General features: G+C 48.2%; 5 protein-coding genes across 9 annotated transcripts; 4 read left to right on the top strand and 1 right to left on the bottom strand.

Annotated features, from left to right (window-relative positions):
* Positions 1-687: 687 nt before the first annotated feature.
* PPTG_23472 (hypothetical protein) lies at positions 688-789 on the top strand (the record flags this gene model as incomplete). Its single annotated transcript, XM_008910815.1, has 1 exon — positions 688-789. One exon carries the CDS (start codon positions 688-690, stop codon positions 787-789), a length of 102 nt encoding a protein of 33 aa, XP_008909063.1.
* An 8,715-nt stretch (positions 790-9,504) lies between these two features.
* PPTG_14250 (hypothetical protein) lies at positions 9,505-11,596 on the bottom strand. Of its 4 annotated transcripts, none has more exons than XM_008910814.1 (5): positions 11,237-11,556; positions 10,956-11,164; positions 10,052-10,878; positions 9,859-9,985; positions 9,506-9,687 (listed from the first exon to the last, which is right to left on the bottom strand). In XM_008910814.1, exons 2-5 carry the CDS (start codon positions 11,092-11,094, stop codon positions 9,680-9,682), a joined length of 1,101 nt encoding a protein of 366 aa, XP_008909062.1. In that variant the 5' UTR covers positions 11,095-11,164; positions 11,237-11,556; the 3' UTR covers positions 9,506-9,679. The 4 variants fall into 4 exon arrangements, with proteins under 4 accessions (XP_008909059.1, XP_008909062.1, XP_008909060.1 ...); XM_008910812.1 differs by having other exon boundaries at positions 10,956-11,119; XM_008910811.1 differs by having other exon boundaries at positions 9,505-9,985; positions 10,956-11,119; positions 11,237-11,596.
* A 154-nt stretch (positions 11,597-11,750) lies between these two features.
* PPTG_14249 (hypothetical protein) lies at positions 11,751-12,581 on the top strand (the record flags this gene model as incomplete). Its single annotated transcript, XM_008910810.1, has 3 exons — positions 11,751-11,822; positions 11,957-12,029; positions 12,097-12,581. 3 exons carry the CDS (start codon positions 11,751-11,753, stop codon positions 12,579-12,581), a joined length of 630 nt encoding a protein of 209 aa, XP_008909058.1.
* Positions 12,582-12,936: 355 nt separating this feature from the next.
* Positions 12,937-14,097, top strand: PPTG_14248 (hypothetical protein; the record flags this gene model as incomplete). The annotated part of the gene is made up of 1 exon (XM_008910809.1): positions 12,937-14,097. The coding sequence occupies one exon, from the start codon at positions 12,937-12,939 to the stop codon at positions 14,095-14,097; it is 1,161 nt and encodes a 386-aa protein (XP_008909057.1).
* Positions 14,098-14,299: 202 nt separating this feature from the next.
* Positions 14,300-17,190, top strand: PPTG_14247. Of its 2 annotated transcripts, XM_008910807.1 has the most exons (5): positions 14,300-14,800; positions 14,865-14,957; positions 15,019-15,610; positions 15,673-15,772; positions 15,833-16,688. In XM_008910807.1, the coding sequence occupies exons 1-5, from the start codon at positions 14,347-14,349 to the stop codon at positions 16,427-16,429; spliced, it is 1,836 nt and encodes a 611-aa protein (XP_008909055.1). In that variant the 5' UTR covers positions 14,300-14,346; the 3' UTR covers positions 16,430-16,688. The 2 variants fall into 2 exon arrangements, with proteins under 2 accessions (XP_008909055.1, XP_008909056.1); XM_008910808.1 differs by having other exon boundaries at positions 14,865-15,610; positions 15,833-17,190.
* Positions 17,191-17,305: the final 115 nt, after the last annotated feature.

Here is a 17,305-nt window from a genome sequence, read left to right as displayed (position 1 = left end):
CTGATCAATAAGAAATCTCTATCGTGTCAATCGATTATAAAGGTATACATTATTCGCGCATTCTGACGTCCTTCCCCGACCACTGTGGGTTTTATGCATTTGTAAATGAGTGTGCCTGACTGCAGTTTCAATATATCAGCTAAGTAAATTTACTATGTGATGGGACAGAAAAAATGATGCGTGTTCATCGCTAATGCTTCTTGGTAGCTGGAAATGTATACTACTGTTGTATACCATTGATGTAGCAGTGTCGATGTATATGTCAATTCCTTTTATCATTGCTTTAGTTGTAAGGTACAAACACGCTGCTGGTGGGTGCGAATAGACTCCTTGAGAACGAGCGGTTTTGCGTTCTTAAGCGACGATAAACGTGGGTAAAATATCAAGAGGAGATAGATCATGATGGAATGGCAGAGGGCTTGACGGCAATTACAGCGTACCAATTGCGTCCGCAAAAGCTAAACAAAAGGCGCCAGTTCATACCCGGCCATGACGCCATGCCGCTGCTTTTCGGCCTTTCGTGTTCTACCTCGCAACCGGTTTTAGAAGGGGCCTCAAGTACAGTGAATGCGGTGGTTGTTAAGATGGTATGACCAAAGTGTGAAATGCCTTGTGGAGCTTTCATGTTTGAGCCACGTACAACGTAATGCACCAGGAAGAGGATCCTTGCAACTTGCGAATTCTAGCATGGAAGACGGTGGAAACCATGATCAATGGGACCTTTACCTGAATGGTATGGGAGAGGAGGATGCTGTTGCTGCCAAGTCAGTGGACCTTGCTCGCGATTAAATCGACCGCCTCAACGTCTAGGTATGCATCCAGCTCTGCTGCTGAGACTTTCCTTTCGCCTTTCAAAGCTTCATTTTTCAGCCTCGCCAAGCTTACTTAAACTTTTTCGTGACAGCCACGCCAAGCTGATTCCGTTCCCCGTGAGTGTTAGTCACCACTTCAACCTTTTTTCCCTTTCGCGAGCCAAAGGCCTAAAGTAGCCTAAGCAATACAATCAATTTACATAATACATAATACATCTATGAAATAAAAATTTAGGAAGATAAATACGACATTTTAGAAAGTTGACAACTGCATCAGATACAAACCGGTGGGAGTAGGCTGCTCAGCTTTACGGTGCAGCGAACTCGCTAGTACTTTAGAGAGTTAGATCGTTGTGTCTAAAAAGACGCGGGTTTCTCATATTCATAATTACACTGGCCTCGTTTTGACCATGTCTTGTAACAAAATAACAGTTTATTAAAGTTACCCTTCACGATTACAAGTCGTTCTGTATATGCTTGGTTACCACGTTGGTTAAACGTTTGTGAAGGGCGAAGAAAACACCCATTTAGAGACTGGTTCCTATTATTCTTTGCACATAACTCTTAAGGGAGATAATTCGCTCGTGTACCGTGAAGCGTTAAGGAGCTGTGACCCGATAAAGCATTATCAACCGCGACCCTGACTTCAAGCCGTTGAATTTGATTTCAATCGATCCGTTAAACATTCAATGCCCCCCCCCCCCCCCCCACACACACACACACACACAACGCTAACGAAGCCACTTCCGAGTCTGAGCCTCAGCTGATAGCTGTAAGAAGGTTCCGCAATTCTGGCCCAAAAACGGAGAATCACCCGTCGGACAGTCACAGAGCAGAAGCGCTGGCCGTACAAGATTTGCTCCAGCACATCCAACATTTACTAGAACGCTTCTAGAGGAAATTCGCATTCATCGCTGGTCCATATGGTGTTAGTAGACTTATTGAGAACGGTAAACGAACGGAGGCTCGACCCCTGACATAGCTGTAGTTGCCTTTGAAGTCCGAAAGGTTTGCAGTTAAACTTACGCGGCTATGGTCAGGATGTCACAATATATCCACTCGATCTGGGACACAGGATATACGTTTACAGTAACGTAGGCGCGGCGATACTCTTCACCATTGTCGAGATTACGCACTTCGTCGCAAAGACGTTCATTTTGGACTTACCGACGCTTCAGGTCTATGGATGATCATGCTAAGCCGCCAAACGATATTGCATCAGTCGCCGTTAGGGTGGCGACGCTTTTTTTGTAACAAATTCTGAATGTATCACCCATTGGAAGACGCTGCTAGCTTGATGTTATCACAAGGGCTGGGTCGGGCAGGATAAACTCTGGACAGAATACAGTGAACGAATTCAAGGCGAATGAACGCGGCTCCAGGAAGCTAACTGCAGCTGTGGGTAGTGACGACAGTGTTGTCGACGCCATAACGACTAGCACTTCTCACAATCGAGAGAAATAGAAACTTGTTGCCCACCTCCGAACACCATTTGCCCCCTTGTAACATTTGCACCATGCGCTGGTCTTGTCGTAGTCACGGACAAGAACCCTGTTCTTGTTCTATACCAACGACCTCGCATGGACATCAAGAACCCGGGTTCTCGACGAACAAGCCGACGAAGCTGTGGTTTGTTATCACGCTTGTATCTAATGGGGTGGTGACCAGGATCCGAAATAATTCACCGAACTGTGCTTTTATCCCGGCGATCGGTGACGATTACGATTTGGCAATGAATAGCATGGGAAGGGTTTACCAGCTCCACGCAACGGGGAAGCTCGTTTGTCGACGAGTTTGCTTACGTTGGCTTTGGATCTAGTGATGATCAATGCGGTTGTTTTGCAAAACCAATCGACGCATGTTGGGTTGTGACAAAGACATTCCGTGGGTTCAAGCGAAAATCGCTTACCGCTGCCCATACGCTGCCAGAAATGAGGCTCACCCGAAGAGTCCAAGAAGAGTCGAAAACACATCGGTGAAGACACCATTTTTTGATATCTCGCTCCGAATTGCCGTGAGAAATCAAGTGACAAGGCTGGTGTGTTACCTATGCAGTCTACACAATATTACATCGAATCACGATGTGATTGTATGAAAAGCATTCGCGGTAAACACTTTGAACGCTTCAATAGGATGTATTACCAAAGTGCTTTTAAATGAAGTACGCTTAGCTTAGTGTTACGTGAGCTCTCGAAATATACGCAGTATTACTATGACCACGCTCGAGGGCGGACACGACGGAGTTTGACCAGGCAATTGGAAGTCTTAGCTGTTCTTGGGTATTCGGTATTTCTCGATTGGTTGATTTTGTCGTATCCGGTGAATGCACCGTGTCAGGTGTATTCTTTTCCTAGTATGGTGATCGTTTACTAAACCGGTGAGGTTGCGATGTTGCCGATATTGTGATTTCCCTTAGTTACATGGGTAGGAAATCTGCTACTACCATCGGTAATATTGTTTAAATGAACTCAACAATGTATAAGAAACTCGTAATGCAATGTATTGATCTTTTTTCTGCCTATTCTTTAGCCTCGAGCGGGCAAAAAAAAAGGAAGTTAGATCACCTTCGGACTGCGTCCTTGACGGCTTCACTCATCGCCTCGTTTCGTCATCGCACTATGGATGCTAGGCAGCTCTCTGCATTTACTGTTCAGACTACGTAAGATGATCTTAATATTCTCCTGTACTTGCTAACTCAGAACATCTAACATGTTAAAGATAATTTGCATTTATTTCGCCTTTTCTCTCTCGAGCAGACGGGCGCCCCCTGCCGCCCCCAACGACTGGAGCGCGACTACTAACTCAACAGCTATCAGAATTAATGTGCCCAATTAGTATTTATTCTCTATACATTCGCTTCAAGGTCCCAACTTAATGGTAAAAATGCACGGGTTTTCCGATAATAAGTCTGCTCATTTGTCCCCGTACTGCAAGCGAGTAGATCACCATCTTCCTTGCTGGACTGGATAGCGGCTCTCAAACAACGTGGACTACTCCCAGTGAGATGAGGCTGCACGTGAACTGACCTCGGTCATTGTCGTGGTGCTTTGGCTTACGGTGTACCAGGTGCGACGGTGTTCAAACGAAATCGTACTGTAGCTTTAAAGGTCGGAGGACGTCTGTGACAATGTATCGCCGATTAAACGTTGCAGCGCGGTGGCAAATGGCAATTATGTACCACGGTACCAGCCCGGACATTTCGAGCATAATATCATGCTATAATTCTGCGGTAATAGAAGAGGAGGGACCGGTGCGGCCACAAATGAAGCGTAATATGGGAATGCTACGAGTGCATAAGCGATTTCAGTAACATTTTACTATGTTGCCAGCAGAACGGCGTCTACCCGATGTTTACGTCTTGTCTCGATTTAGGGAATAGCGAGAGTTTCAGCGCCGTACTTTGTTCATGAATAACGTTCTGCAAACGTCTCCATATAGTCTAAGGCCCATTATCGGCATTTAACACAACGCTGAAAAATCTCTAGAGAAAGCTACTTACGCTTGTAATTTCTCGTAGGCGTCCGAATACAATAGCAGGATGTCCACCGGATGGCGTTGCGCGAGGTCTTCGAGATTTGAAGTGTAATCAGAAACTGCGCACAATTTACTGTTGAAGTTTCAAGATGACGGATTTCAATCTACCCTCTAACTATATCTGATTGACGTTATATAGTAGAGCAAAAAAAGGCGTATAATAAACCAGCATTTGTATACTCCGTATGCTTAAGTAGCGTACACTTTGTATAATACTTTTGGCAGGCTATTAAATACAAGCCCTAAATCTAAAATGGAAATTTTTACTACCCCAAAGAGAAGTATGTGCCCTTTTATGGTTATTCACATACAAAGGAAAATAACAAGAACCCTTTGTTAAACAAATCACATATATGACGTCCTGACGTCCGAAACCCCCTTTTTTGTACTTTGCCTTTGACGGGGAAGAAATTTACTGGCTGTTTTGCTTCACTCTCTTACCCCTTCTTTTTGCGGGTATCGTAACGCTTAAGGCTAAGGATCTCCAAGACGCGAACCATCGTCGACGCAGCAAGCGGGAAAATCAAGTTATCAAAACCACCATTCTTACAGAAATAACCTGGCGAAAGGGATCGAGAATCGGTGAGCTTATGGCTTCACGCCACGTAAAACAACACAACTTTTTGAAACGTACCACCGAGAAAAGACCACTTCATCACATCGTATTACCGCAAGAAAACCATACTGCTCAGCAACCTAGAGGCAGGACCAAACCGCTGGCAAACCTCCACGAAGAACTTGTTAGCCAGATACAGGATTGACCATAGCTCTGGAATCTGCTGACTAATTACGCGGTTTTGATATGAAGCTCACGCCCCTACGTGGAAAATGAATTCATGAGAATCGTTTCACTGTTGGTCATGAAAACAGCATTTCTGGCGATAATAGTGGCGTCAACAATAGTCTGCTTGAGTTCACCGAGGCTGGCAACCCGATAGATCTCCGGTAGATTTTTCCAACGTTTTTCGAATCAGTGTTTACATGCGTGATTAGAGATGTATTTTGTAGACAACCTGGAAGTCTACACATCTACTTCTCTCGAGCTAATGTCATGTTGGTGGATTGAAATTAATACTTCGAGAGTCAATGCTAGTATAGCACGCACAAGTTCCCGAAATGACCTTCAACTGTTCCCAATCGCGGTGGTTCAAGATCACCACGTTCCCGCTTATAGTGAACGATCGCGTAAGTTGTCATAGAGCTTCAAAACGAAACGAATACGGGACAGGATTTGAAACGCTGTACTGTAGACTGCTATCCCAGGTGCGAACTATGACTCCCACCAGCGTTTCAATCTGAGGATATAGCCTGTTGCAATTGGCATGCATGAATGGCATTCAAAACTTCAAATAAACACTGTGTTGCAATTCCCAAATAGCGAAACAATTAGCGTGTTATGTGTTCTATCGCCGCCTTCTTGTTGGCGAAGAGTCTCAGAATGCCATAGAGGAGGTTCCCCAGCGTCTCCTTGCTGACGAAGGCTGCGACATGGATATCGACGATGTTGGAGTCGACTGCGCGTAGAGATGCCGATTTTTAGGCTATTTATTGCGATATAACTTGTCTTAGTACATGTTTACGGAACCTAAATTTGAAGTCCGGTTTATGGTGCTTCCATTATCCATTTCGCGATAAAAGGAAGCAGAATGCCCCCCTTTTTCTGGTTTTCAACTAAGTGCGACGATGTTTCCATGTTAAAGGAGGCAAAATGCCTCCTTTCGTAATTAAGTACGTTCAGGACAGGTCGTTATGGGCATAGCAAAACCAAGCAAATCACAATTGGAAGGTGGTCCATCAGTCGCCTTAAAGCAGGCAAAATGCCTCCTTTTGATACTGACTATCCTAGATTTGAAGACTATAGTTTACTAAAGTGGCTCGCGAAAGGGTTATTATATGCTCCGGGCTTGTAATACCGCTTGTACAGTAGATCCACGAAATATATTACTAATAAAACTAATATTCTTAATCTGTCGAAAATCTTCTAGATGCAGTGAAACTTTTGTTTTTAACACAGCTAAAGTTATGAAAAACAATAATTCAAATAAAAAGTTAAATGATAGTGTTTTAGCAACAGATATTCTGTTATTCAGTTTCGAAGAGCGCGAATTCTACCAAAACATTATTATTGCAATTGTTTATCAAGAACAAACCAGTATAATGTAATAACATTTCAAATGTCATTATTTATTTTACACAATGGATTTATTAATATTAAATTTCTGCCTTCTGTGTTTTGTAATATTAACCCATTATTAAAATTGACCTGACTCTGTCCTTAGTGCTACTATTAATATGGTGCTGAAATCAATTTTTCTACAAATCTCTAATCACGACCTAAGCATTGCTTGGAATGTACACTTATACAGCACAAGAAGCGGCATATCGACTGCTACAGTACTCACTGCAATTGGTGTGTGTGTTCATAATTAGTATTATACGCGAATTAGTGTCTCCAAGATTTTATGACGCTATTTTAGGTGAAGAAAAATAATAATACACATTCAAAATTAGTGTGATTACGGTCTGAGGATTTGCTGCACCGGATAGTATGACCCTCCTAGCTGCCCTGGGTTCAGACACGCATTCGTGTAGTCTTCGGAGTCGTGAATACCGAAACGGTTATGGATTGATTGACTAGGGGGCGCCACGGTTTGTGGTAATATTGTAAACATACGATGGCTGAAGTACAAGGGAAGGGTTTTGTATTTGTCCAGAGTACAATAAAACTATAGACAAGCTTGATCATTAATTATAGTTTTACTAAGTTGGAAGCAGTGCTCTGAAAAAATAAATAATACAATTAGTAAAGTATTGTATTTATTTAATAATTTATTATTGGCTTTCATAAAAGTCCGTAAAATATAAAATTGTCCCCGTAATTACTGTATTGATTTCTTGCCAGTTGACTGGTGTGAAGGTGCCTCGACGTTGGTGGTTCTGGGAGGTTCTAGTTAGTCGTCTGCTAGCGGAAGACTTACTCTCATTCTTCATTCCAATCTCTCGGGCCCATGTCGACTTCTCGCAGCATGTGCAACTTCTACTTTACGGATTGCGGCAACGGCGTCTTCACGTGCAAGCAGTGCAATACGCGTCGCAAACAAGCTCCTGGGTCCGGCTACTCAAACCTGCTCAGTCATCTTGCGATGAAGCACCCAGACCACCTCGCCGTGTTCGAGGCTAGTCAACAAGGCCAGACGCTTCAGGACCACGGCTTCGTCGACGCCAGGACGATGGAGATATTCAAGTGGATGGAGTGGGTGATCATGCGATACCTTCCGTTATCGGAGGTGGACGACACGCTGACGCGGGGACTAGCTGGAATTAAGCCCGTGTCATCCCAGACGCTTCTTCGCCACATGGGTCACGTGACCTCGCAAGTGGGTGCTGCCATCGCTGGGCTTCTCGGGGACAGCTTCGGTTTGATGTTCGACGGATGGACCTGCGGAACAGTCCACTTTGTTGGCATCTTCGGCGTTAGTGTTCGCGACGGCGTGCAGAGCCAGCCTCTGCTGTCTATTTCGATGGCTGAGGATGGGCAGTCGGCCGATGCTCACATCGAAATGATCGACAGCGTTCTTGGTGTCAACGAAAAGAACCGAGAGATTCTGCGCTTCGTCGTCGGCGACAACTGCCCGACGAACAAGGATATCGCTACTGGGCTCAAGGTTCCCCTGATCGGCTGCGCAAGCCACCGCTTCAATCTGGCGGTTTGCGAGTATCTCGCCGAGTATAAGGACCTCATCGCTGAAGTTCAAGCTCTGTGCATCCAGCTGCGACATCCCAACAACAGCGCTGCACTGGCAGCGTTCACGGGCCTCAAGCCGCTGAAGGCCAACGTGACGCGTTGGTCATCTACTTACGAGATGCTCAAGCGCTACGTCGAGATTCGAGACGCTATTAAGATGGTGCAAGCTGTTGAAGATTTAGTGCCACGTCCAAGCTCTCACCGCCGCATTGTTGAGCTTCTGAGCAAGCTGGGTGACCTTGACAGCGTATGCGTAAAGTTGCAGAGCGAGGAGCTAACGCTTGCTGACGTCCGGCTCCTTTTCGACGCCGTGGTGGTGAAGTACCCCGTAACGACAAGTTACCTCAAGGCTGATGCCAGAATTGTGCACTCTCCTGTCTTTGAGCGGGCCGTCGTGAAAGTTCAGGGAGATCGCAGGCTTCAAGCGGACGAAGAGCTGCTGTCGATCCCTTTCTGGTCGTCCAACCTTCTTCAGCCCGGCCGACCAAGCAGGTGGACTTCGCTACAGTCACACTCCGACAAGCCAAGAAGCCTCGTCACGCGTCAGCACAGAAGTACGACGAGTTGTTGAGCCAACTGCCACCGACTTGCAACCCATGTGAGCACCTCTTTTCACAGTGCAAGCTGATTCTCACCCCACGGCGGTCAAGTCTGCTGCCAGCGAACTTTGAGATGCTCGTGTTTCTACGAGCGAATCGCGACCTTTGGAGCTTCACCTCGCTTGTTGGCATTGATGATGCCCAGAAAGTAGTTTGCGCACGAGAAACTTGAGAGCTACAACGCTGCCGAAAAAAAAGGTTTAGACTCCTTATTTTGGGTTCGTCCAAATTTAGTTCTATGTTTTCTTTCAGAACCCAACAAAACTGCTGCTCAGGCTGGCTCGTATCTTGCCGTCGCCGGCAATATTTGATTGGATAAAAGAATCCAGCTTGGATGATAGTCACCAGCCTTCTCTGCAGCAGTGGGCTTCGAACCCAAGCCAGTGGCGTGACAGGGTCAATCTCACACCTCTGCCCCGTCCTGACCTTTGTCATACAGTAAAATAATTGAATAATCTATTATTGTGGATCGGTATATTGCAATGATTTTTATGTGCTTCTGTGAAGCCCAGTACAATTTTTTTATTTTATTGTAAGAGCACTGGTTGGAAGCCAGAGCGATTATTTTACAACCAAAACCCGACTCCTTCACAAAGAAGCACGGCTGGTAATGTCTAGAAGCCAGACGGAAGACGGTCAGGAAATCTCAAAAATCCAGGTAAAAGTTTTTCCTTACCATAACCGCTGAGTGCGTTCGTGAGATGAACGCTTACCTGGACAAGAACGGAATCTATCCAGTGTGGTTGTAGACTATAATGAGTCTAATTGACAGTAATTTTATCACACATAAATTAGTGTCAGTTCAAAAATAGCGACGCTCATACTTAATTTATGTAAGGAAATGAAAATGAAAAACACCTTCCGTGAAATAGTATCGGTGACACTAATTGCGGTGAGTACTGTACTTCAAATGTACATGTTACCTAAGACAACACGCTGCAATGACAGCTTGACGTGGTCTGAAGACACTCTATGATAGCTGGCGTGAATCACACGGCTGCAGCATAATTCACAACAACACACCACAAAATCGATCCATTAATAAAATAGGAATCGTAAGCGAACTTAGCAGTGGAGGGCCAAAGCGACAAACGGCTTTAGCGCCTGCCAACTGCACCCCCGTCTTAATCCATGTCCACAGATACGTAATCTGCACGTGCAGCCGCACCTTCTTCAGCAGATGGAGAGCTTCGAGCGTTCTCAGCCGCTGCCTGTTCTGGTGCAGTGCCATCCTCCGGGTCATTGAAGCTGACGCATGAAATCGCGCAGCAAATAAAGCAAAAAACGAGTCCAACCTGGAGCAAAACGTACAACATCAGTTAGGTACCAATAGCAAAACACAACATACCAGTTCTACGCACCACAATAAGCCACGGTAGCAGCACGTAGATACTGGAAAATGAACCGTCCTGTAGTCTCGCCGACAGGATGAAAAACGGTGACATAAGCGCTCCAATGACAAGAATCGTGCACAGAGCGTCCAGTAGCGGGAACTTGGATACAGCCTCGTCCTCTTCTTCTGTTACCGACTCACGGGTGTACGCATCGTGCGTGTGCGACTGTCGGGGAGAGTTGGATTTGGGCTCTTTCGCTTTAGTTTTGGCACGGAAATATTTCCTGATCGGGAACGACACGAAGAAAGCGACGTAGAACCACACGGGGATGAATACAACCCACCAACTGGCGTCCAGACTACCGTCCACCTTGAGTCCTAGTAGCACACCTTGCGCGATTCGAGCGAGGTTCAAAACCACCTTCATGAGCACAGCTACTACTAGAGCTGCACGTTGCTTCTTGATGTCTTCTGTGTGTGACACTCCAGCACCTTCGCTGTTCTTGGTGAGCATTTTATAGCCCAGAAGTCCTCCAGCTAGGGCTTCCAACAGGTTAAGTCCGTCATACACAAAGTACGGGATCAGCACCTCGATAAGTGTCCAGCTCAGGTCTCCATTGAGCTTGAGGGCTAGGAAAACCTGCAAAACCAGCAGTAATAGCGCCTTGAGGAACGCGTAGACCTTGTAGAGTGGTGGTTTCTCCTTGGCTGTGTCCTCTGGGTCCACTCCAGCGTCCGAGGACGCGAGCATGCAGCCCAAACAGCAATAATAAATGGCGTCCACGATCCAGAGGGGGATGCAGACCACAGCCCAGTTCCAGGAGATGGTTGAGTCCGCTCGGAGGCACCAGAAAACTGTTTCATCCAGGTTTTTAACAATTTAGTGATAACGTGGTAAAAGTTTTGGCATAAATGAGGGATTGTTGCCGTACTGGGGATGAGCAGAAAGAAGCCGAAGAGAAGCGATACCAGTAATATGAGAACGCACTTGCCCCTGGCGCCAAACGCGCCCATCGAACGGAAGAGCAGGATGGACATTTCTTCGGGACTCATGTTGCCGTAGTCCTCCATGAGTTTAATGCCATCTTCGCCCACTCTGCGTGATAAGTGTCAACCCAAAATGGTTAGATGAGTGGCAACACTGAAAATGTGATTTATCTAAAGCGAGAGGAAAGCGGGGGAAAAAATGGCACATAGTGGAAAACCAACGTACTGGTCGTAAATTTCGCGCTTTTGCGGGTCGGAGAGCACGTCGTACGCCTGTTTCATGCGTGTGAACTCCTCCTGCGACTCAGGCGTGTTGCCACGTTTATCTGGATGGAGCTGCAGCGCCTTCCTGCGGTACGCCTTCTTGATCTGCTCGGGCGTAGCGTCCGCCTCTATACCCATGAGTTCGTAGTAGACCATACTGGCCACCTTCTTCTTGCCGGGCGCCATGATTTACGCGGAACGAGGTTGTTCTCTACAGGCGCTCGAGGTCGGCGCCTCCGGTGTAAGTTCTTGGTGTCAAGGGGGTCTCACATGGCACCTGTTTCGATTAAGTGCGAATTGATGTGGGATGGGTAGGCCGTTTCAGACTGGTTTTGTGTATTAAGTACATCTCTCAGCCAATCAGAGGAGTGCGAATCCAAAATTGGCCCTTTTAGTTCCATGCCGTGGCGACCTTACGAAGCCGCAGTGGAATAGTGAAATCAAGTCACTTGTGGACAATCACGATGGCGTCGTCAATGGACTGGGTGGCAGTGGACAAGGGCATGCTCTCGCGGTTGCTGTACCCGAATCCTGTGTGCTTGCTCTCGGTACTCAGCAGCGATGGCAAAGCGCGTAGCCTCATGACCATCACGTGGCTTACGGCTATCAACAACCAGGCATGTATCTCTCGCTTTAGACACAATTTGCCTTTTGCCCATGGTGTTTTGTGGCTTGAGGACAGGGAGGATTTATCTGCTCCATGAACGCCACTCGATACACAGCCAACTTCATGAACCACTCAGGAGCCGTCTTCGGTCTGTTGCATGACCTACTTGAAGCTGCCGGTCTTTCATTGACGTTTTGCCTTTTCCATCTTTGTAGTGCTAAACGTGCCCGTTCGAGGGATGGAAGAGCTGGTATTGGCAATTGGCAGCAGTACTGGGGCCGACGCGGATAAATTTGAGCAACTCAACATTCCAATCTGCGCCCCAGGAGGTGGGGATTTTGTGGAAATGGTGAAAGACACCCACGACACTGAGAAGCTAAGAAAGAAGCAGAAATTGTCCAGGAAGGAGCTGGCGCGACAGGAAATTGCTAGCGCTGCGGCTCAGAGTGTCGCTCTACGGGACTGCGTGGCACATCTATTGTGTCGTGTGGATACTGTGACGGAAGATGACGGCCATTTGCTGCTTCGATGCACGCAACTCGCTGGATGGACTCGACGAGGCTACTGGGACGGCCGAAATTTCATACCGCAGGACGGGATGAACGTGGAGCCGTATCTGACGTTCCTTGGCAGTAAAGAGTTTGGCTACGTGATGCCAACAGGCTCCGTTACATCGCCGACGGGATCAGCAGATGCGTGATCGATCACAGGCTCCGTCTGAACTTCAGCGACTAGCCGTCGTCCGAGTCCAACCAACACGAGTCGTCCTTTGTCTGATATTTTGCATGTCTGGTGATTCGCTAGGAGGCGCCTGTCCTCTGTTGCACACAAGAGGCGTTGGCGTGGCATGGAGTCGTGCACCTGCAGTTAAGCTCAACTTTGCACCGGCGACGGTTTGTTTGCTTGACAGAAACCGTTTGAACGGCGCTATGGCGTTGCTCGAGAAAGAGTGGAGAGCTCCAGCAGCTTCCTCTAGCCGTCATTGATAATCTACAGCAGTGCCCACGTTCACATCTCAAAAGTATCCATTCGAGACGCTCTACATCTTCGATTCCATGGACAGCAACATGCTTTTCGCGACACTCCGGCCATTGGCTTTCGAATGCGCTTCGGAATTCGTTGGGACGTTTGTACTTGTCTTCTTGGGCACTGCAAGTATCGCCACCGCTGCTTTTACAGGTCCAGATTCCTCGGATTTGGCGGTTCAGCAGATCACAATTGGCTGGGGTTTTGCCGCTATGCTCGCAACATTCATCGCGTCGCCTGGCTCCGGCGCCCATTTGAACCCTGCAGTGACCCTGGCGATTGCATTGTCACCACACAGTGGAAATGGGTTCCCAAAGCGTAAAGTTCCGGCGTACATGCTGTTTCAACTGCTCGGCGCAACATTCGCCGGAGTTGCAGTGTATCTTATGTTTGAGTCGGCAATCAAGCACTTTGAGAACCGTCTGGATATCAATCGGGGGTCTCCAAGTTCTTCCCTCTCGGCAGTTGCCTTTGGGGCCTCCTTCCCGCATCCTTGGCTTGTGGGCGCTAAAGATGAAGACGCAAGTCATTGGAATGACGTTTCTGCTGGAGGAGCGTTTGTCCTGGAGGTGCTGGGCACTCTTCTTTTCGTTCTGGTTCACAGAGTTGTCCGCCAGCCTGTCCAACCTACTGGTATCGCTGCCTTTACTAGTTCAACTGCGTCAGGAGCAAACGAAAAGATCGATCTCCCGTTGCCTCGAATGCCGTGTAACCCATTGGCTCCACTTTACATTGGCTCAGCTTTGGCAGCATTAACAATGGTGATGACACCGTTCACACAGGCGTGTTTAAACCCGGCGAGAGACTTTGGCCCTCGTGTAGTAGCGGCCATTGCAGGTTGGGGGTCTGTTGCATTACCAGGTGAACGACCCGAGTCCTGCTGGATCTACTTGGTTGGACCATTCGTCGGTGCACTGGCGGGTAGTATGCTCCACGACTTTGTGATCCATCCGGGGCTACAGACACGAGACGAAGTTGCCGCTGCTTGGATGCGCCACCAACAGATCGAAGGTGAAGCGATCCTAGAGCAACTGGAAAAAAGCCAAACGTTGCTGAGTGTGACCGCTGCCGGCGGAGGCTTCGAGTCCTTGGCAACGCGAGGACTGCACCACAGCGACTACCGTGACAGCCCCACCCTGCACAACTTTCGTCTGTCATCTCCCGGTCACTTACACGCCTACGCAGGTTGAGACGAGGTGTGAAAAAGTTGCAGGTTGATCGACCAAATGTATCCACGTGTGTTTTAAACAGTGTCAATTTTGGACTGTATTTCATAAATTGAAGTGGTTCGCACTTAATCGAGCGTATACATTATACTACGCGGTTTTGTTTGTTTCGTATCCTCGTGAACGATGCGCGCAGTTGTATCCGCTCAATTTAGCAACTGAAACTCTCTTCAGTAGTATCGCTACCATTCCGCTCTGATAATAGCGACAGCGATGCCACCCGTCGACAAGAAGAAGCACTATGAGCTGGTGGTGCAGGACGATTTCCTAGTGGTGCTACACCCAGTACACCCGCTGAGTCTGCAGATTCCGCGCTCGTCGTCCACTGACGCGTCGCTGGGACTCAGTGTGGAGCATGTCGAGGATTTTCAGCACGTTCACGGCCGGCGCATGGCCTTCGACGCTATCTACGGCGTGTTCTGGCTGCTTCGCGGGCCCTATCTGGCTGTAGTGACGCAGTCCAAGGTGGCGGCCAAGGGAGTGAAGGACACGGAGATCCGCGTTGTGCAGAAGCTCGAGTTATTGCTCATTCCGACACAGAACCTGCCCATACTCACGCCTCAACAGGAACAGGATGAACGCATGTACATCGACATGATAACGAGCGATATTGAGACCCAGAAGCTGCATTTTTCCAAGGATTTTGACCTCACACACACGCTACAGCGTACGCGATGGACTTCGAATTGAAACTTGGCAACGCTCTGACGCATTTTTGTTTCTGAATGTAGGGGTTGCGGCGTTTGATGGCAAAGTTGGCAGCATTGCAGCGCGTGCAGACGAGCGTTTCTTCTGGAACAAATCGCTCTGCTCGCCCTTCATCGGTACGTTAACTGGGGAACAATTTTTTCGCAATAATGCTGACTTTTGCTGCTGTCATGACAGAGCAAAAGTTTTTCGAGTGGGTGACGCCCATGGTACAGGCCCATGTGGAGTTGACAGAGCAGCTCACGGTGAAGGATAAATCTTTTCGTATTCTGTACATTTCTCGAAGGTCGTGCAAGCGCCAGGGAATGCGCTTCACAATGCGTGGCATCGACGACGATGGCAACGTGGCAAACTTCGTCGAAACGGAGCAGATTTGTCTGTTCGAAGACGGCAAACAGACGTCGTTCGTGCAGATTCGTGGCTCCATCCCCGTGTTCTGGAGCTCTCCGGTGACCATGAAATACGCACCTAAAGTGTATCAGGCTGGCGACGTGGAGCGCGATGTGGCTGCCTTCCAGAAACACGCGTACGAGTTGATGTCGCTGTACGGTCGAGTGCTGTTCGTGAACCTCATCGACAAGAAGAAGGAACAGCTCAAACTGGGCGAGGCGATGGCCAAGACTGTGGCCGACGCTGCCACAAAAGACTCGCACATCCTCGCAGCTGTGCGTCTCGTGTGGTTCGACTTCCATCGAGAGTGCCGCAACATGAAGTGGGGGAACCTTGAGAAGTTGATCAAGCAGGTCGACGATGATTTCCTCGATCACGGGTGCGTTTAGACACGTCGCTGTCTGGTCGACGTGTTAAACCTGACTGTGCTGTGTGATTCAGATACTTTTGCAAGAGCGCAGATGGCACTGTCGTCAACAAACAGTCCGGCGTGGTGCGCACCAATTGTATGGACAACTTAGACCGCACTAACGTCGTCCAGGTGAGCTCCTCGAGTCTCTTTTGGACTGGGAACGTACGCTAACCGTTTTTACTTTGCCAGTCGCTCTTCGGACGACGTAGTTTGATGTTGCAGTTAAATGAGACCGAGGCGCTGCAAGGAAATGTGCTGAACTCTCCGTTCGAAGACTTTGAACGCACGTTTAAACGCGTGTGGGGCAACAATGCGGACGCTATCAGCCTCTTCTACGCCGGCACGGGGGCGCTTAAGACGGACTTCACGCGCACGGGCAAACGCACCAAGAAGGGAGCGCTCATGGATGGCTACAACTCGTGTATGCGGTACATCAAGAACAACTTCATGGACGGATATCGGCAGGACGTGCTGGATCTGTTGCTGGGACGCTTCACAGTCTCGCGCAGTAAGCCGTCGCCGTTCCAGACGCAGGGCGAAACACTCGAATCAGTGCTGACCAAGATCATGGGAGTCGTGGTCGCGTTTTTCCTTGTGGAAACGTACCGTAGTGGCGGCCAAAACTACATGTTTGAGAGGCTGTTCCGCTCGGTGCTGCTTACACTGCTCATCTGTGTCGGCGTCTTCAGTGTGCTGGTCAAGAAGGGCAACTCACTCGGCCAGAAGCTGGTGCGGCTGCCGAAACTGCGTCCACAGGACGGCTGCATGACCACCTGGAAGCGCTAGGCCGCTTCTTGCGGACGATTGCTCAGGGAGATGGTCAAGCGGGATCAGTTTAAGAGGCTTCGTGTGCCACTTCAACGCGAAGTTGACATTGGGATGACACTCAAGCAACAGAGTCAGATGGATTTACTGTTAGTGCAAAAATTTGACTTTTGACTGGACAGTTCGATATTCGCCAGAAGCGCAACATGCTGCATCCAAACAAGTCGATTGCGGAATCAGAAGATTGTCGGTTTTAATGTAAGAGGGACATCAGATTTACTACATATCTGTAAATCTGAGACCCATGCATGTCCCTCTTAGCCGTTGCCAGCAATCGATCCAATTTGCTGGATAATATTGAGAGACGACGAAGGTCCGACACGTCACCCTATGCAATAAATGACTCGAGTTCTGTATGGAGGCGTAGACATTGACCCCCACCACCGCAAAGTTCCACTTTTCCCGTTTATTGGGCGGAATAGCCGGGCGCTTGTATTCTTCTCAAGCCCCGTGCGATCGCCAGCCGCCGCTGTTAGCTTGGCTGAGCCAAGAAAGACAACACGCCCGTCAGCATTGTGGCGGTGCAGGTTGCAGTTCTCGGTGCGCGACCAAGTCGCCTGCGTCACGGAGGGGCATTGCAGTACTTGAAGTAGATGGTGGACTTTTGCTTCACGAAACGCAAGACTTCTCCAAACATAGTTTAATCAAGTCAACGTTTTTAGTGTTAAGAACTTCAGAAAACGGTTAAGGGAAACGTAGTGAGTAATCCATACTGAACGCAAGATGTACGTGTGTAGAAACGAGGCGAAAGTGGTTAAACCTACTCGCTGCCTCAAAAAGAAACTGCAACATGCAAAGAGACACGAAACGGCGTTTCATCAATAAGATTGCGGTCGT

This window comes from Phytophthora parasitica (genome assembly GCF_000247585.1).
Source record: "Phytophthora parasitica INRA-310 unplaced genomic scaffold supercont2.39, whole genome shotgun sequence".
NCBI lineage: Eukaryota > Oomycota > Peronosporomycetes > Peronosporales > Peronosporaceae > Phytophthora > Phytophthora nicotianae.
The sequence above is the reverse complement of the archived record's forward strand: the minus strand, read 5'-3'. Positions and strand labels throughout refer to the sequence as shown.